The sequence below is a fragment of the Pyrus communis genome, chromosome 15, assembly GCF_041283825.1.
Source record: "Pyrus communis isolate YQ-2024b chromosome 15, ASM4128382v1, whole genome shotgun sequence".
In the NCBI taxonomy this organism is placed as follows: Eukaryota; Viridiplantae; Streptophyta; class Magnoliopsida; order Rosales; family Rosaceae; genus Pyrus; species Pyrus communis.
The window spans coordinates 10,550,723-10,570,322 of NC_142579.1; the positions used below are offsets into that span (position 1 = coordinate 10,550,723).

Sequence of the window (19,600 nt, forward strand, 5' to 3'; positions counted from 1 at the left end):
TACTGTACCTTACTTATGCTCTGACATCGCGTGTGAAATGGGTTCGCTCCCACTCGTAGCGCACTCTGGTATTTAGACACTTTTAGATTCAAATTTATTCACTTTTTATACACTATCACATTTTATGGCTTCGTCACCTTCCAGGTGTCGGCCAGCACAGCTCGATTCAGGGTCCAAGTAAACTTTCTGGGTCGGGGTGTGTCACTCGAGGTTTCTCGTTTTCAGGCTTTTCTTTTCTTTTCTTTTTAACAAAAAAAAAAAAAAAAAAAAAGGAAAAAAATAGTTGAAAAAAGGAAAACTAATAGAAAAAAACTTGAAAACTTTGAGTTTTAACGATAAAGACAAAATAAAAGATAAAATAAATAGTACCAGAAATAATTTTTTAGTGTAAAAATATAATTTTTCGTTAAAATAAACAGTACCGAGTTAAAGATCCCTTACAAAAAGATTTGATAAAGACGTTGACCTTCGAAGCATTTTTCGCCAACAATCATCAGGCGCTCACGATCACTCCGCCCTTGAAATCCCTACGACTTCGCGCTTCAATTAAATCTCTCTCTCTCTCGCTCTCTCTCTCTGTGACTTCTTTGAGAAGTTAAACCACATTGGCTTCCTTGCAACGCAATTCGATTAGGGTTTGGCCTGAAAATGTCGACCCGGAATCGCCGTCAACCGCCATTGTCATCCTCGTTGTCGGAGGCAAAGAAGCCCTCGATTTCGCATCATCCGAACAAGAAGCCCATGGCGGCCAAGACCCAAGTGCCCAAGAAGCGAACTGCTCTCGCTGACGTCACGAACCAGAGGAATAGGTGTCAAAGCGTTCCACCGACTCTAGCTTCGTCGAAGCCCATGGTTCGCCTACTCTTCGTCCTCGTTACGTTGATTAATTAATATATTAATTATTATTTGATTCTGTTTCTTGAAATGTTGAATTTCTTGTTTACTCAGAATTAGAAATAAAGTCTTCGACCAAAAAAATAAAAAATAAAAGGAAAATGTTGAAATTACCTGAACCTTGAATATTGCTTTCTACGTAACCCAAATGTTGAATTATTTTTTGTTCTTTGATAAATTATTTGAAGTGGTTTTGAGTTTCTACAGGAAATTGGGGCGATTTGATTGGTTTAGTAAAATGGGTTCGTTGATTTCTTAAAAAAAAAAAACAGTATCTAGTTCAAGATGCTTAATCTTCATTTTAATGTATATTTAATCAATTTTGATAGCATAAATCACATAAATTAGGTCAAGGTAATTCTTCTAGGAATGTTCGAAATGCAGATTAGAGATTAATGTATAATTTTAATTCATTCATATATGTATAAATTTGGTATGCCATTTAGCAGCTGGTTAAATAATTAAATACCTATCTTTGTCTACTTTCGACACAAAATGTTTGTAGAGTGATTACATCAAATTGCCCTTCAATTTATGGATATAGCAAAGTTTTGTGATATTTCAATTTGTGTTAACATGGAGAAGTCAATGCTTTTTGACCTTACTACCGGGTATATAGGTGTATTGACAATAATTTTTTGATAAAGAGATTGACTGTGTTGTATACTTGAAGGTGCCATGTACAAATAAAATTGCTAAGACGATTGCCAATAAGACGACTGCTAAGATGACAAAGGAAGTGTCATCTTGCACGAGTAATACTGGCTTGTCAGGGAATGTATTTCAAGCATCATTGAGTGCAAAATCAAACATCCTGGTTCCTTTCAGTGATACATCATTCTCAGGAACTGATCTGGCTATCGAAGTAATTCGAACTGATCCTTCTCCAAGCAGCAGTGGTACTGTCCTTCCTGCTCTCAGTTGCATAAATCATGCATTCAGAAGCAGGGATGCATCTCCAAGCAGATCAGTTAGTGCTTCAGTGTCTTTGGATGAGAGCATGTCTACATGTGATTCGTTAAAGAGTCCAGAATTTGAATATATTGACAATGAGGATGTTTCAGATGTTAAATGGATCGAGAAGAAAACAACTAAGAGCCTATTCATTTCGAACTCTCCAGGAAAAGAAGGTTTCTTCTTTTAAACGTTGTTTTCTTCTTCTTCTCTCTCTCTGCTATTTGTTTTAGTTGAGGATCCTCCCTCATTTAATTTGTTAAAAGAGACATGGTATACATCATGATCAGTGTGGTTGTTAGCCATGATACATTACTTAACCTTTTTTTTATCAAGAAAATTATTTTCTGCCCTCTAAAATATATCATTTTTTAATCTTGATTTCAGCCAACATCTGGAAGAAAGATATATTTTTCGATATGGAGGCAACAGATAAAGTCGTTGATATGGATGACAATTTTATGGATCCACAGTTTTGTGCAACCATTGCTCCTGACATATACAAGCACTTGCGTGAAGCTGAGGTTTGACACTGCTTTCCGAACTAGTATGAATGATCCTGTATATAAAAATTGCTTATAATTTTGTAAGCTTCCTGTATATTACTGTAACCACTTTCTATACATTTACTTACCTTCTTATGAAGTTTTTCTTTGAATCTGCTAATATTTGTTGGGTCATTTAGAAATGACATGCTTACTACATGCTATTCTTAGTGGGTTGCAGTTGGACAAGGGTCTCATAAACATGTTAACACAATTTGATTTCTGTAGTTGCAGCAGCATAGTTTTCATTCTGTCAGTTTTACTACTTCTGGATTGTAAGCACAACCAGTTTAAACAGGCATGATGTTGTAAATTACTTTAACGAAGCTAACATCTTAAGGGGTAAATTGGTTTTTGGTTGTAAAAATTAGAGCATGTCCTTGGTAACAGCTATTTGGAAGCCAACGTGATTAACTGACTGTTAAAGTGGGATATGAAATGCTTGTATGCAATAGGTTACTTTTATGGAATTGCATTAAATTGTACATGCATGACTTTTTTTTTCTTTTTAGGTAAAGTATATAAAATAGTAGTTGGCTTACATCCTAACAAATCATTTAACATGCTACTGGAATAGTTGATCTTGAGTTCTAGTCAGTGCAGTTGCAACCTCTCTATAAAATGTTCGGTGGAAAGAGGCTCACATGGGAGATCAGAACCCCACTCTTGAGATCTTTCAGAAAATAAACATCATATTATTTGCTTCCTAACAAATTAAGATTCTAGTTATTATTGTAAACCGACAAACTTTATCAATATCTTATAAACTAGTTGTCAATTATTCCGATACATGGTCATTTTGTTTGTCATTTTTTTTGGTGGATTCTAACTGTAAAATAATGTTAAATCTCACTATAAGATTTGTCTATGCTACTTTAAGAAATCATGTCTACAGAATGTCAAAAGGAAAAAAATTGACATAATCGGAAAATTGTATGGATGGATGAAATGAGTATTCACTTGGACAAGAATTTCATGATCTAGGACATAGTCCTGTATTTTGGTAACCTATTTTCTTGTAGTATTATTGCATTAAAATCCAATTAGTGAATTAGCTAACTTGTTTAATTTGAACCCCATCTCCAAATTGGATATTAGTCTGCACATTTTATGTACAAATTTGTCTGTAGAATAAGTTCTTGCAACAATCTTTTCAAATTATTTATAACTTCCCCTTTCTTGCATCCACTTGTGTAATGCGATTGGTTCGATTTCTTGGGTTTCAGGAAAATAGAAGGCCCTCCATGGACTTTATGGAAACAATCCAGAAAGACATTAATGCCGGCATGCGTGCTATTCTGATTGATTGGCTAGTAGAGGTAAACCCACTGTCTGGATTTGTTTAATGTGAAACAACCATTGCATATCTTGAACAGTGGGTTTTCCTTGCATTATAAAAAAAAAAATCTCATCTGTCAATATCATGAATTTCTGTCTGATTGATGGTGATCATGACTTATAGGTTGCTGAAGAGTTCAGGCTTGTACCAGAAACACTATTTCTGACTATCAACTATGTAGACCGTTATCTTTCTGGCAATGTGATGAATAGGAAACAATTGCAGTTGCTGGGTGTTGCCTGCATGATGATTGCAGCGTAAGATTTTCATTTACTTCATATTGTCTTTGGGCATGCGGATGTGTTTGACTCTATAAATATATAAAAGTATATGAATGATGCATTATAACTTAATGATGACAATCTGTCCAGTAAATACGAGGAGATTGTTGCTCCCGAGGTGGAACAGTTCTGTTACATCACGGACAACACATACACCAAAGAGGAGGTTGGGATTTTATTTTTGCTAATCTTAGATGGAGTGATAGGTGCTTGTTTGAGTTGCCTTTTTACTCTAAATAATACTGATCAATTACCGGGATGCAGGTTTTGCAAATGGAATCCTCTGTCCTGAATCACTTGAAGTTTGAAATGACAGCTCCAACTGCCTTGTGCTTTTTGAGGTGATGTGTAGCTTTGTTACTTTCACTCAAACGAGAGAGTTTGCTTCTTTTTATTTTTCTTTTTCCCTATGGATATTGATTTCTGGATCATAAATTTTTCAGGCGATTTTGTTTTGCTGCTCAAAAGACCAGTGAGGTATTTGTCTTCGACTTGCGTTTTTTTTGTTTAATTTCCTTCAATCATAAGATGTCCGAACATGCTTTAGGTTATGAAGTTTGTTACAAATCGTTATTCATTGACCATTGAAGTTGTTTTCTCATCTGAATTTGACTTGAACGCAGGATAATTGAATGTTTTGTCTGCTGATATCTTTTGATGTCATTGTGTTTTATATACCTAGTTTTACTAAATTTTAGTACTACTGAGACTTTTTGTCTTATGGTGCTGATAAAATCCTGATAATGTGTATTGTTGAATGTGCAACTTTTCCTAGGTTCCATCAGAGCATTTCTGGTGCTTGGCCTCCTACATCACAGAGTTGTCTCTTCTAGAATATAGCATGCTTTGTTATGCCCCATCTCTAATAGCTGCTTCTGCTGCCTTCTTGGCAAAGTATATTCTTTCCCCTTTGAAAAAACCTTGGGTATGCTGTTACATATGAGAGTATTTGAAAAAAAGTATTTTCTATTCTTGCTGCAACATTTTTAACTGTCGTGTCTTATACACTTGTTTTATGTTCCAGAATTCTACGTTGAGACACTACACACGTTACCAAGCCTCTGATTTGTTTGATTGTGTCAAAGCGCTGCATCAACTGTGTTGTAATGGCTGTGGTTCAAACTTACCTGCAGTTAGGGAGAAGTACTGTCAACATAAGGTATGACAAGAACCTCTCTCTCCTTTTTCAACTCTCCTAGTGAAGTCGCAATAAGAAGTTTAGAACATGTTGCACTGCCCCTTGTGATTGCTTCTCTGTCTTCTTTCAAATTAGATTTCCTTTGATGATCGCGTTTCTACAAACATGCTATGATGAGATAAGCGAGAAATAAAAAACCGAAGTGTATTATTTAAACTGAATATCTATATATTAGTAGAAACGATTTTAAGTAGGGATACCTTATAATTGACAACCACATTACTTTCATGAAGTTATATTATCTTTAGAATTTGAGAATCAATTATGGCATTTTAGTGAATTTAAGAATCAATTTGGCATGTTCAAATATTTTGATCCAATCTGAGACATTTCTATCTGTTTCAGTACAAGTTCATGGCGAAGAAGTACTGTCCCTCATCAATACCTCCAGAGTTCTTCCAGGATTTAAGCAACTAGAATCCTGTAATTTCCATGCCGGTGCCTACTGTAGAATTTTGTACAAATGTAGTTCTTGTTTGATACTTTGTTCTAATTCAAAGATCAAATTAGGTAGGAGATCCCTTCATTTTTTGTGTATTTTTTGTGTATTATGTTTTGCTTAGGAGTTAGAACGAAAAGATTGTTGGTCTGGACTGGATAAAGCATTACTTCACCGATTGATTTCATCGTTGGGTTTCTTCGTCTCAGGTCGAGACATGGATGTGATGAATTTGTATGCCATGCTGATGTGCTTGCTTTACAGGCCGATGCCAATGGGGGCTTTATATGAAGCTCAAGTAGTGGGTCCCACGAGAAAAATTAGGCAACATTTAGCCCCAATAAGTAGTGGGTCCCACAAGAAAAATAGCTACTCATTTGAGCCAAATTTTGCCACTCTTCTCACTTGTGAACACTTAGGGGGCGTTTGTTTGCCCTCTTTAGCTTTCACTGGATTGGATTGGATTGGATTAAAGATTTAGTGCAATCCATGTTTGTTTGCTCTCAGGACTAACATTAGTGGTACTAGCGCGGACTCGCCTCAACTAACAACGGGGCTAGCTGGTCTTAGCATGTCCCATCCAAAACCATGGGACTAGCTAAGACGCCTCACTCTGCTCTCACCTCCTCTATCTACTTCTCTTGTTCTCTCATGGCTGCTCACGTCCTAGAATCACATCATCTCCCTCTCCTTGCGTCCTCTCTTCTATCCTCTATCCTGCGAAATCACACCACCAAAATAAGCACAAACTAACTTGACTTGTCGAAGATGAAGTTGTTAAGGTAGAAGATCTAGCCGAAGGGGCTAGATCTGATGCTGTTCATTGTACGGGGCTTAAGATCCATGAGGACGGAGGCCTCATTGTAGTAGATGTTGATCATTTTGAGCTGGAGATCGAAGCCGACGTCTCCGCGATACCTTCCGGTGGGGTCAATGCCGTGCTCGTCGTAGATGACCTTCTAGAACTTGAAGCCGATCTGGTTGCTACATTGGCCTCCCTGGATGTGCAATTTCTCTCTCTTAAGGAGATGAGATTCTTGAAAGTTGTGGAATTTGGACGAAAAAAGGGAGAGGGAAGAGAGATTCTTAGTCCAGAATTGTGGAATTTGGATGGAAAAAAGGTTGAGGGAAGAGAGAGGTTTCTTAATCTAGAGAGTGTTCTAGAACAAGAAAAAGAAAAAGAAGAAAAAAAAATTAATTAATTATTATTATTTTCATTATCCTGCCTTTTAGTCCGATACTGCATCAAACGTTTCACAAAGATAGTCCAACTTAGTATAGTTTAAGCCAGTCCAGCTTAGTCCTTGAAGCTAATCTAGTTTGAGATAGTCTGGTGCAACAAACGCACTTATACTCTCTTTTTATTTTTTTTAATTCTTTTTCTTTACATAATTTTGTTCAAAGGTCCTTCTCCATTTTAATTGTATGTTTAATTCTTAAGACATAAAATGATATAAGATGTTCTACTAAAAGGGCTTACTTTGATTAATTACCAAATATAAACACACTACATATTAAAATGATGGGAAAATTTTTGAAATGTCATATGAACTTGTTCATACTTTTCAATTTGTCATATAAACTAAAATTTTAAGCAATTTGTCATACCAACTTTACAAAATTTTGAATTTGTCATCTCAACCCAACTCTGGTAGGTTCTCCATCCAGTATAAGTCATATGTGCCTCGCACATGACTTGTGTGTAGGGTTATTTAGGTTATTTTAACATCTTTTCACAAGTTTTTTTTACTTTTACTTAGTTCAACCCTTAATTTTTTTACTTTTCTTTAGCACATGTGCATCTACAACTCCATTTATGGCACAAAACGTCAACCTGTTTCTCATTTATAGAGCCTGTATGACATTATGTCTTCGTGACATGCTAAAATGCAAACTCCCACTTGTGTATCATTACATATTTGGAATAACCAGAAGAAAGTGCATTGCATGACCATTTCATTGCTATCATATAGAAAATAATGTTCCATTGCCTAAGAAACCCTACAGGTTTTTGTCGAATACAATTAATAAAAGGGAAGTAAGGTATTAGAATGATCGAAATAACCCTAAACACAAGTCATGTGCGAGGCACATGACTTACATTGAATGGAAAACTTAACGGAGTTAGGGAGAGATGACAAATTTGACACACTTCGACCCAGAATGTCCACCTGGACTCCGAATCGAGCTATGCATGTCGACACCAGGAAGGTGACGAAGCCATAAAGTGTAGTGATCTGGAAATGTGAGTAAATTTAAAACTAAAAGTGCCTAAATGTAAGAGTGCACTTGTGAGCGGGAATGAATCCATTTCACACGTAACGTCAGAGTATAAGTAAAGTATAGTAAAATAGAATGAGAACTGTGACATCCCACATCGCCCAGGGGAGTGATCCTTAAATGTATATTCTCATCCTTACCTAGCACGAGGCCTTTTGGGAGCTCACTGGCTTCGAGTTCCGTAGGAACTCCGAAGTTAAGAGAGAAGGGGGCTAGAGCAATCCCATGATGGGTGACCCACTGGGAAGTTGCTCGTGAGTTCCCAAAAACAAAACCGTGAGGGAATGGTAAGCCCAAAACAGACAATATCGTGCTACGGTGGTGGAGCGGGCCCGGGAAGTGGTCCGCCCCGAGCCGGGATGTGACAAATTGGTATCAGAGCCAATCCCTGGCCGGAAATGTGCCGACGAGGACGTCGAGCCCCTAAGGGGGGTGGATTGTGACATCCCACATCGCCCAGGGGAGTGATCCTTATATGTATATTCCCATCTCTACCTAGCACGAGGCCTTTTGGGAGCTCACTGGCTTCGGGTTCCGTAGGAATTCCAAAGTTAAGCAAGAAGGGGGCTAGAGCAATCCCATGATGGGTGACCCACTGGGAAGTTGCTCGTGAGTTCCCAAAAACAAAACTGTGAGGGAATGGTAAGCCCAAAGTGGACAATATCGTGCTACGGTGGTGGAGTGGGCCCGGGAAGTGATCCGCCCCGGGCCGGGATGTGACAAGAACCTGGAAGGGCGAAAAAATGGGTGAGTGGGCCTGAAAATAAAGCTTTATAAAGCATTTTCGAAAATGTAATAATCCTTCGCCATAAAACAAGTATAGTTTCCAAATATATAATATATATATATATATATATATATTACATATAGTATGAAAACGTTTATCTTAAACTGTAATATCACTAGAATGAAACAATTCACAATATTTAGCATATAATATGCATGACAACCGGTAATCACAATAACTCGAATGAACAAAGATATAATATCGGATGCTCATTGACATATGCTGACACATGAGTTTATGCAGAGGCATTCTGACATGAACATGACTGGTTGAAACAGTGACTTACGCTCTAGTACTACAATCACGTGAAGACTGGTGCTATGTGCATCACATACGAGTCCTAATTGCCTATAGCAATCTAGGACAGGAATAACACCTACAGTGAATCCAAAGTGAGCGTACCATATGATGTGAACATACATGTGAAGCCTGGCCCTAGCCTAGACGAGCACTAACACCAGTGCAACACACGATGAGCATGTAAATACTATCATGCAACGGTAAATCAATAATTCACATGGACATAATACTAATCAATAAAATATTAATCGTGATCATAAATAAAATCCCATAATAGTTCGCCTACCTGTGCATCCCGTAGGATTTAGCAAAATTTCGTAAATTCCGTCAATACGCTAATTCTCATAAATGTTAATATAATTTAGGCGTGCGTAGAAAATTTGTTATTAAACATATAAATGGAAACTAAATAAATATGTAATATTTAAAAGTAAAGACCCACTCACAAATCATGTCTTTGGGTCGAACCCACCTCGCAGGCATCGAAGATCCTTGCAATGTGTTTCACCTAGAAACCAAACCATTCATATAAATATATAACGTACTAATGTAAATATGAAAATCTTTGTAGTCTCATCTTGATGAACTTAGAATTGAAGGAAAATATTTGAAAAACTAAGTTCATTAAGCAACATATTGCATGCATTTAACAATTAAATGGCGGAAGTATAGTATGCTTGTATGCACTTTAAAACAAACCCTAAACCATGAAATTCAAACCCTAGTAGTGGTGGTGAACCATGACTCAACTTAAATCAGAGAGATAGAATTGAGATTTCTTTATACCTTTTTGGAGTTCCTCTTTGCACGAGTAAGGGCTAATCACCTATGAGAGGGCCTTCATTCCTCTCCTTGAGTTGAATTCCATGGCCTTCATCTTCATCTTGTAGCCTCCTTGGATTCTTGGATTTGGATGCTTGAATGATTCTCCAAAAGTCCCCAAAGTTAGAGACCTCTAAGTTTCGACACCAAGGATGAGAGGAAGGAAGATAATGAGTGATGTGGGAGGTAGAAGATGTGTTCTCCCACATGGCCGGCCCCTTCGAGAGAAGGAGAGAGCTTGTGTTCTCTCATCTCTACTAAAAAAACCTAATGAGGTTAAGGCTATAAAGTTGCCTTTATATCTCCCTGTAAGTGTCTAGTTGTGAGTTGTGATTACCACATTTTCTATGATTTAGAGTAACTGATTGTTTCTTGTAATTGGTGTTTCAGGCCTCTAATTTAGGGCTTGATTTGAGGAGAAGGTTGAGGTGTGTTGCTCGTCAGTCCATGCACTCCCTCAATCACTCTCAATCTCATATATATCTCATTGTAACTTGTAAAGCTTTCTCATTATGGTATATACAATTCTCATACAAAAAATTCGACATGTACGTATGGAACCATCGAGTATGAACTGATTGTTAATTAAGGTCACATTCGCCTTCAGACTATTATGAGTTTATTCACATTGGTCTATCATTCAGCTTCAATCAAACCTATTAATCTCATGTTTATTTTGAATCATGTTTTTTATTGTGTCGGACAATACACCATCCTAATTAAATGGATCTACAATTTGAATTCGGAGACCGTACACAAATTAAATTGTTGTGACAAAGATAGAAATCCGGTACACTGTTTCACGTCTATGACATGGCGAATTAGGTCATTTTATTTTGTAGGGTTGAAGCCTTGACGACCGTTTGAATTTGAATTTTCAAAAAGCACAAACAAACCTAAAATCGACAGCCTGTGACATACATCGCAAATAACGGACGAATCAGGCTCATCCGAATAAAACAAAAAGTCTAAGTTTCAAAACTCACATGGTCCCACCCTTGTCCGCTCCTAACGAATACCGAGCCAAACGGACGGCCCAGATCGTCTCCCAATTCAAATTATCCAATCTCCCCGCCTGAAAAGTATAATTAACTCAAATTCTCACACATCAGTCTCGCGCACACTTTCTCTGCTGAAAACCAGAGAGCCACAAAAACTCTCTCTCTCTCTCTCTCTCTCTCTCTCTCCAAGAAGCCCCTTTTTTTCTTGGGTCTGAGCTTCTTGGACTAAAAATTTGAATTGGGTTTGATCCGAAATGTCGAACCAGAACCGTCGTTCAGCGTTCCCCTCATCCCTGGCGAAACGGCAGGCTTTGTCATCGTCGTCTTCGGCTTCGGGGAATGGTGGGAAGGCTGTGGCAGCTGAGCCGCATTTGGGAAAGAAGCGAGCGCCTCTGAGTAACCTGACCAATAGGAACAGCGTGCCTAACAACGGTCTACGGAGCTCAGGAGGATCATTGTGCGCTTTGGTATGTGCTAATAATTGGTTTCGCTTTTTGTATTTTCGGTTTGTCATAAAATTTTGAATTTTTGTTTTTTTATGCATTGACTGATGTATATCTCTCTACTTTTATCTCTGTTGTTTTCTTAAAGTTTACTAGTAATTGGATTAATAGCAAGATAAAAATGCTTAGGACTTGAAGTGATGGCTTGGTTCGTGTGTATTTCTATCTCGTTCGATCTTCTAATCGTCCTATTTTATGTGCTGGATGTGTGCTTGTAAATGATAGGAAGTAAAATTTCAGAAGATTTTACTTCCCCTTCTTAATGCTAATTGCATTGAACAAAATCCGCATACATGTAATTTGAAGTTTCACTTGGTCTTAACCGTTAATGTTTCCCGAATTTGATCAATTGATTTCATATCTTAAGGTGCCATCCACAAATAAGATTGCCAAAGTGAAAAGGGGACCTCCTGCTTGCACTGGTAACAAAGGCGTGTCAGCGAGTAACCCACCTGCACCCTTCTGTGTTAAACCAAATCTACCTGTTCTTCCAAAGGTTACATCTTGCCCGAGAAAGGATGAATCTGCTCCAAGCAATGGCCCTAGCACTTTCGCTATACCTGGCCCGTGCAGCATGGATGTTTCTCCAAGTAAATCGGATGGCAACTCAGTTTCTATGGACGAGACAATGTCAACTTGCGATTCTTTTAAGAGTCCGGACATTGAGTACATCGACAACAATGATGTTCCTGCAATTGATTCTATTAACCGGACGACATTCAGCAATCTCTACATTTCAGACAATGCCGAAACAACAGGTGGCATATTTTAGCTAAATTTTGAATTTCCCTTGTCCTGGCCCCTTGTATTTAAGTCCATCATTTTGAACTACAATAATCCATTTTTGCTTTGTTTCTGCTTTCAGGGATTGGCTGCAAAAGAGAAGTACTTGCGGAGTTGGAAGATGATAAAGTTGTTGATCTGGATAACAATTTCATGGATCCACAGCTTTGTGCAACATTTGCTTGCGATATTTATAAGCACTTGCGCTCATCTGAGGTTTGTGACATCTGTTCATATCTCTGACACTATAAAATACAACGTTGTTGGAACTTGTATGTTTTGCAGAATACTTAACATACAGTTTCTTCTGGCATGTATATACGCATATAATCAAAACTTCTTGTGTTGAGATTATTCTACATCAATACATTTTCTGGATTCGTACTTGAAGTCCACCGTCTTATTGGTTTTGATTTATCTGTGTCTGATGTATGCTCAATTACCATGAACTTTAGGTGAAGAAAAGGCCAGCTACAGATTTCATGGAGAAAACTCAGAAAGACATCAATCCCAGCATGCGCGCTATACTAATTGATTGGCTTGTGGAGGTAATTGATGTTTCTTGAAGCGTCACATATTTAGTACCTTTTACCATTGTCTTATGTCTCTATGTTTTTTGAAATGTTTACTTTCAATCCTGTGAGGCTAAATTTCTAATTCCAACTGCAGGTGGCTGAAGAATACAGGCTTGTACCCGATACATTATATCTGACTGTGAACTATGTAGATCGATATCTTTCGGGGAATCCAATGAATAGGCAACGATTACAGTTACTCGGTGTTGCCTGTATGATGATTGCATCGTAAGAATTTATGCCCCCGATTTGTAGCGTGTTATGTTATTATTTCTCTCTCTGTTCTCATGATCACCAGTTTTGAATTACTGACAAGAAAAATTATTTACATTTCAGCAAATATGAAGAGATATGTGCACCGCAGGTGGAAGAATTTTGTTACATTACTGACAACACATATTTCAAAGACGAGGTTGGTTTTCATCCTGCTTCTGCTGAACTCTGGATTTTAGAAGATTTTTCCGTGAGTTACTCGTACCTTTCTAAGCTACATAAACATAAACTTTCATTGCTGCAGGTTTTGCAAATGGAATCCGATGTTTTGAATTACTTGAAGTTTGAAATGACAGCCCCAACAACTAAATGTTTCTTAAGGCGATTCTTGCGGGCTGCTCAAGGGGCCAATGAGGTACTTTTGGAGTTTTTGAATGTCCCGTTCGTCCGTTTGTTTACTTCTATGAGAAACATTGGTTCTTTGTGCTGATTTTATTTCTGTATACTAGGTTACGTCGATGCAGTTGGAGTGCTTAGCAAACTACATTGCGGAATTATCCCTTCTCGAGTACAGCATGCTTTGTTATGCTCCATCACTTATAGCTGCTTCTGCAATTTTCCTGGCCAACTACATACTTCTTCCTTCGAAGAGACCGTGGGTATGTGTCCTGTTAATATTTTATACAAGTTTACTGATTAAACTCCAATACATCATACACTTATCCATCCATTCTTTTCGGTTTCCATCTGTTGTTTTCGGAAACAGAATGCCACCTTGCATCATTACACGCTCTACCAGCCATCTGATTTGCGCGACTGCATCAATGCTCTTCATCGCTTGTGTTGCGATAGCCAGACTTCTAGTTTGCCTGCTATCAGAGAGAAATACAGTCAGCATAAGGTATGAGCAAAATTTATCAAACATTCAACCTCTCTCTCTCTCTCACATGCCTACTTGTTCATGTGTAAATGACGTTTATTATTGTTGATTTCTGTCGCAGTACAAATACGTCGCGAAGATGCACTGCCCGCCAACAATCCCTTCAAAGTACCAAACTTAATGGCGCTGGATCGGAGACCTTTACATTTCGACTCCAATGTTCTTGTTGGACGGGAGGCTTCTGGTGACTTAACTTGTGTTAGCAGCAACCAGCAGAGCTAGTTTCAAGCCATGCCATGTAAATTTTTCCTTGTTTTTTACTTTATCTGGGAATCTTTGATGTTGGAGCAAGCCTTAGCTTTGTGCATGGTAATTGGTGTATTTTTACTGTTGTATTGGGGGTTTTATCCCAAAATTTACTTCTGGATGGAACAAAAATTGACCCCTGTGGTTAGTAGAGATTCATCGTCTTAACTTCCAACATCTTCTCATCTCAGCGAATTAAAACAGAGTCGAAAAGTGATTATTTTCACAACTCATTGTCAATACCAAATTGACTCTAAATGAACCAGAACACATACGTTTTTCTTTTACAATCACCGTACACATAACAAAGATAAAATCGCATTTATACACAGTAATAAAACCACTACATTTATACATTTATATGGATTTATTTCTTCTTATATGGTTTAAAGTAGCCTGGTAAATCCACTACATTTATACACGGTAATAAAACCACAACACATTTTCTTTCACACGATTAATAAGATTTAACTAAATAAGATTTATTTAAATCTCAACCGTTCACACGTGAAATAAAATGTGCAAGTGAGCAAAGCTGTTGTAATTACACACCACATTGATGCATGTTCAAGACACCGTAGCTAGGAACCTCACTGAGCCAGTGCAAGTCCTCAAACTCGCACCCGGGCCTATCGATGGGCCACTCTACGTCCGTGGGCCTAATGAAATGGGGGACCCACACCGGTGTCCCATCCTCATAAGAATTTTGTGTCAGCCTCTTAAGATCAGAGCCGTCCAATTTCACAGTAAAGATCTCCCCATAAGGCTGGTAGTGATGTGGGTTTGAGATGGGCTCAGCTGATATGGCCCTATAGTCTGAAGTGAAGACTAGGCTCTTACTATCCGGGCTGAACCACGGGTGGTTGGTCCGCCCGCCCGTCCCGCTTTGGATCACCTTCCGGAGGCCGGCTCCGTTCGGGCGAATCACGTACAATTCGAAGCTCCCGCTACCCGGGTCCTCTCGGTCCGACGCAAACGCAATCCAATTTCCGTCCGGAGACCAATTACACATTGTGTCCGTCCACGGACCTTCCGTTAACCTGTAGAGCCCGCCACTCTCGCCAACTTCAACGTCCATTATGTACAAGTTCTTATGACCTGTACGACCAGACCGGAACACGATTTGTTTCCCGTCTGGTGAGGGTGAAGGGAAAGCATTATTTTTCCCATTTGTGGTCAACTTCTTAAAGGTCGCTCGGTCAACATCATCAATGGTGATGGCAATGATATCCACCTCCGCGGTCTCAGGTGCAAACTCCAGTCCGCCACCAGTGTATAAGACGCCCTTACGGACCGGGTCCCACGAGGTTGAGAAGGCGTTTCCAGGATATACCTGGTGCCGGTTCGAACCGTCCCGGTTCACAACATACACACCCGGGAAGTTCACGTAAGCGATGAGATCACCCCCGGGTGAAACCGAAGGAAACGAACCGTCGATTCTGAGGATTGACAGGTTCGGGATTGGGCTGTGGATGTTTTGAAGAAAAAGCTTGGACTTTTCTTGTTTGTTTCTGTTGCTTCCGCACTTGTGGTACCCGACCCGACTCGAATCGGGCGAGATGAACGGGTTGAAGTGGTGGGTATGGGGGGAGACGCGCCGAGTGAGCTCCTTGAATTCGTTCCTCACCAGGTCGAAAAGCTCCACGTGGCGAAAGCTCGAGGTGGGTCTTCTGGTCGCCAAGGCGATGAAGTCGTGGTTCCCTGGTGACGTGGCGGGTGTGAACGCGTGGAGACCCGGCGGAGTGACTCGCTGAACCACCACCGACTTGGTGGAGCTCGGACCCTCTCTCGGTAAAATTGCCCTGTAAACACTCCACCACTGATCCTCGCCTCTTCTGTGAAAGTAAATCGTCGAATCGTCGACCCAACCCGGCCAGCCACCGTGCTCGACCACCTTGACTCGCCTAGTCCCGTCCCCAGTCAAAAACACGTAGATGTCCGTACTCAGGTCCTCGACCTCGCCGGTCCAGCCTCTCGGTCCGTACGAAGCGACCGCCGTCCAGATTCCGGACGGTGACACGGCGGGACTGAAGTCAGCGACGCCGCGAGGAGTGAGCCTCCGAGTCACACCCGAGTCCAGGTGCGTCGAGTACACCGCGGCAGAACTCGTCCTTGGCACACCCGAGTCCTCGTGAGTGGAGACGTAAACCAAATAATCCCCCGTCAAAGTCGGCCTGTCCTTCATGGAAAGACGATTCTGGCCCTGCTCCAAACTTAACAGGGGGACCTGAACCCGGTCCGATACTTCAAGGGTGGACCGTCTTCCGCTGCTCGCCGTCGGGGAATTGAGATAAACGGCGTCGTAGAATATGTTGGAGAAGCCGTTTCTTTCGGTGACGTAGATGAGCTGGAGGTAGGGGTCGGAGCGCGTGGGGAATTGGATTCGGGTTTTGTTGGGGAAGTGGCCGTTGAAATTGACGGATTTGCCGTCTGTGATTTGGGTTTCGGTGGTGGAGGACGGTGGGCCCAGAATCGGGAGGGTGAAGATGTCGAAGTTGTAGTCTAATCGGCCAAGCGTGGTGAAGACGATGCTGGAGCCGTCGTGATCCGCCGCCGTACACAACCAGAGCACCGCCAAATGGAGCAGCAAACAGATAACTGATTTGGGATTCATGTTTTGCTTGATTTATCGGGATTCGAGTGAGAGAGAGAGAGAGTGATGAGTGATGAGTGATGAGTGATGATTGAGCGTTCTTGTTGTCCAAATTACTGGAGGCGTTTTGGAGATAACGCAGGATCCGAGGGGAGAGGAGTGAAATGTGCCACGTGGGCAGCAGATGGAGTCATTTTCATAGTGGGCCCACTGTTTGTCTGTTTGTTTGGATTCATCATCGGCATAAACCCACGTAACAATTTTTCACTTGAGACTTGAAATTTTATTCAATTTGTTTGATTTTTGTTTACTTTGGTGAATGATTGTGTGATTTTTCAAGTCTTTCTATTCTATATTATATACAATTAACACGACAAAATGTACAATATTAAAATTGTAATATGTTAGACTATTTGTCCATTATTGGTGTAGACAAGTTGAACAAAAAGCTTACGCTCAACTTGTTTGTAACGAGTTCCCGAAATCTATCGGTGTTTAGTTTGCAAGTTTACAGAACTACGGAATTAACATTGCGATCATCACAACTTTTGATGATTGGTTTTTGGCTTTAAGGAGTGCAGCTGGCCCTCTTTTTCATGAGTAATGCTAGGGAGATTAAAATTTTAAACCAAATTATGTGTTACCAATAAAAAACAAGCACGTTTATCGACCTTAACTAATAATCTAATTATCTACAACCACATCATTTAGTTTACAAACTTGATTTGAAAAATTTGGTCTCCCTCTAATAATCAAGCTTGGGTATATACCACTACATATTCTTTCGTATGCTGGGAAATATGGAAATCAAGATGCAAATACTAGTGCGAAGGTTCTTGAGCTGTTTCGGATTTCCACCAAGCAATTTCAAGGCCTGAGGGTTATGATGTTACCTTTTCCGAACTACAACCTTTCACCACCTCTCTGGTCTCATCCCCCGCTTGGTCTGATAAAGGCTAATTTTGATGGAGCCTGGGCAAAGGAAAACCATGATTCTGGTTCGGGAGTTTTTTTTCCATACCTCCAGCGGTTCTATTATTGCGGGTGCATCAAACCTTATTTGTCTTCTTCTGCTCTCCAAACTGAAGCTAAGGCAGCTCTACTTACTGTCCGTTCAGCGAACGATAACAATTTCCAGGGTGTGGACTTTGAATCAGATTCTCTAGAGCTGTTTAGCCAGACTTTAAGAAAGGAGAGTAGGCCATCCTTCCCCCGTTAATCAAAATACGGAATCTCACTCATCACTTTCATTCGATTAGCTTGTGGTGGATTCCATGTCAATCTAATTTTGCACCCGGTTGGGTTTTCGCATTGTAAGAGAGGGATGCATTTTGCAGGGCTGGAATTTTTTCCCAAAACTTCCAAACCAAACAAAAAAATTTCCGATCCCAAATCAAAAAATTCCCAAACCGATAATACCAAAATTTTCGGGATCCATACCAAACCGATTCTGAACCTTTCGGTATGGGAATCAAGATTACATATTTAACGGTTTGGAAATCCCGAACCAATCCGAAAATATATATATATATATATATATATATTTATTTTGGTTGCATGTATAGCAGACTATATTAGACATAGAAGTATAACATGAAGTAGTATGGAACACCAATTTGACTTGGTATGAATGAATTGGTATTTCATTTGGTATGAAATTTCAAATTAATATGAGGTAAAAAAAACTTAAATTTCAATTGATATGAAATTGGAGAACAAAATTTTAGGCCAAAAACCCAAATTTTAGCCCACATAAAAAAAAAACTCAAATTTCAACCCAAAAACCCAAAAGTCTAAAACCAAAAATCCAATCCCTATCCATCCCGAAATACCGAAAATATTTCAGGAATTCCAAAAATTGGGAATACTGAAATTTCAGTTTGGATTTGGTCTTCAAATTCCTATCTTGAAAATTTTCGGTTTGGTATTCGGGATCCCACTTTCGGTTTAGGATCCCATACCGAACCACCCCTAATTTAGATGTGTAGGTCATAAGACCCCCATCCTCTCTAGTTCACATTTTATCTATTGGAAGTTGGAGGCTATTGGGAGTCTCATTGATACAAATCACTCATTAGTCATTGTCCTTTACAGTTTAGGGGTTTACCTAGTATAAGGCTAGGGTTTAGTACGTTGTCCAACATATCTTCTTATGTTGTGTTTAACCTACAATTAAGAAACCATGTTCGTCTTGTTATTGTAAATAGATTAGGAGCAATATAAGGAGTGATTATTGGAATGGGTTGAAGGTTTCCCTCATTCTTTCCTCCTATATAAGTCACCTTCATGAAAAAATGGTTAAAATATGTAATATACACCTAAAACAATTTTACATGGTATCAGAACGGGAACCCTAAATTCTTGACTCTGTTGTTATTTTAGCTATGTTTCTTTTCTCTTCATGCCAAGATGGCTGAAGAAAATTTATCTGAAGATGAAAGCTCATTGGCTGCATTAATTCAATTTCATGTTGAAGTTAACCCCAACCAACGCCTCATTTATGTCTTGTTGAATGAATTCAATTATCTTCCTTCGCACAGACGTGAAAGAAGGAAGAGAGCTAAGAGTTCATCAGAATGTGGCTTCTAATATCTTCAAAGTTTGTACCCAAACTTGCCAAAAGTTGAAAGATCTTATCATCCTCGACTCTCTTATTAAATAGTAGCATTAGTGGTATGAGGACGATAAACATTGAGCTCATTCCACATGCTTATCAGGCTACCAAGGTGTTGAACAAAAGACTTCCCTTCTTGTTGTAAACTTGAGATGTCTTTCTTGAGCTGAAAGACACGTGCAACATTATTTTCATTGCCATACATTTCTTTGAATTGGTTCCATATATGATTTTGAATAGCTGAAGATTTTAGCAATTCTACGCTCTATGGAATTAAGCAACCTAGACATGAT

General features: G+C 39.4%; 3 protein-coding genes across 4 annotated transcripts; 2 read left to right on the top strand and 1 right to left on the bottom strand.

The window, feature by feature from the left end:
• Positions 1–454: 454 nt before the first annotated feature.
• Positions 455–5,892, top strand: LOC137711739 (cyclin-A1-4). 2 transcript variants are annotated; one of them, XR_015957370.1, is made up of 12 exons: positions 473–852; positions 1,568–2,024; positions 2,236–2,372; positions 3,620–3,712; positions 3,856–3,989; positions 4,104–4,179; positions 4,278–4,354; positions 4,457–4,490; positions 4,789–4,938; positions 5,038–5,172; positions 5,557–5,721; positions 5,860–5,892. XR_015957370.1 is itself a non-coding variant. In XM_068450997.2 (11 exons), the coding sequence occupies exons 1-11, from the start codon at positions 649–651 to the stop codon at positions 5,626–5,628; spliced, it is 1,569 nt and encodes a 522-aa protein (XP_068307098.2). In that variant the 5' UTR covers positions 455–648; the 3' UTR covers positions 5,629–5,837. The 2 variants fall into 2 exon arrangements, 1 of the variants encoding a protein (XP_068307098.2); XM_068450997.2 differs by lacking the exon at positions 5,860–5,892 and having other exon boundaries at positions 455–852; positions 5,557–5,837.
• Positions 5,893–10,923: 5,031 nt separating this feature from the next.
• LOC137744105 (cyclin-A1-4) lies at positions 10,924–14,275 on the top strand. Its single transcript, XM_068483972.2, has 10 exons — positions 10,924–11,307; positions 11,711–12,101; positions 12,209–12,342; positions 12,582–12,674; positions 12,796–12,929; positions 13,038–13,113; positions 13,219–13,329; positions 13,424–13,573; positions 13,681–13,815; positions 13,916–14,275. The coding sequence occupies exons 1-10, from the start codon at positions 11,095–11,097 to the stop codon at positions 13,973–13,975; spliced, it is 1,497 nt and encodes a 498-aa protein (XP_068340073.2). The 5' UTR covers positions 10,924–11,094; the 3' UTR covers positions 13,976–14,275.
• A 101-nt stretch (positions 14,276–14,376) lies between these two features.
• On the bottom strand, positions 14,377–17,066 carry LOC137744093 (uncharacterized). Its single transcript, XM_068483962.2, has one exon. The coding sequence runs from the start codon at positions 16,712–16,714 to the stop codon at positions 14,645–14,647; it is 2,070 nt and encodes a 689-aa protein (XP_068340063.2). The 5' UTR covers positions 16,715–17,066; the 3' UTR covers positions 14,377–14,644.
• Between the last annotated feature and the right edge of the window lie 2,534 nt (positions 17,067–19,600).

Bases quoted from the DNA above. Each gene is read 5' to 3' on its own strand.
- LOC137744093 (XM_068483962.2), bottom strand. From the start codon at position 16,714: ATGAATCCCAAATCAGTTATCTGTTTGCTGCTCCATTTGGCGGTGCTC.
- LOC137711739 (XM_068450997.2), top strand. From the start codon at position 649: ATGTCGACCCGGAATCGCCGTCAACCGCCATTGTCATCCTCGTTGTCG. The intron at 2,373-3,619 runs GTTTGACACTGC...CTTGGGTTTCAG, and splicing joins AGCACTTGCGTGAAGCTGAG to GAAAATAGAAGGCCCTCCAT. The intron at 4,939-5,037 runs GTATGCTGTTAC...TTTATGTTCCAG, and splicing joins CCCCTTTGAAAAAACCTTGG to AATTCTACGTTGAGACACTA.
- LOC137744105 (XM_068483972.2), top strand. From the start codon at position 11,095: ATGTCGAACCAGAACCGTCGTTCAGCGTTCCCCTCATCCCTGGCGAAA. The intron at 12,930-13,037 runs GTAAGAATTTAT...TTTACATTTCAG, and splicing joins GCCTGTATGATGATTGCATC to CAAATATGAAGAGATATGTG. The intron at 13,330-13,423 runs GTACTTTTGGAG...TCTGTATACTAG, and splicing joins CTGCTCAAGGGGCCAATGAG to GTTACGTCGATGCAGTTGGA.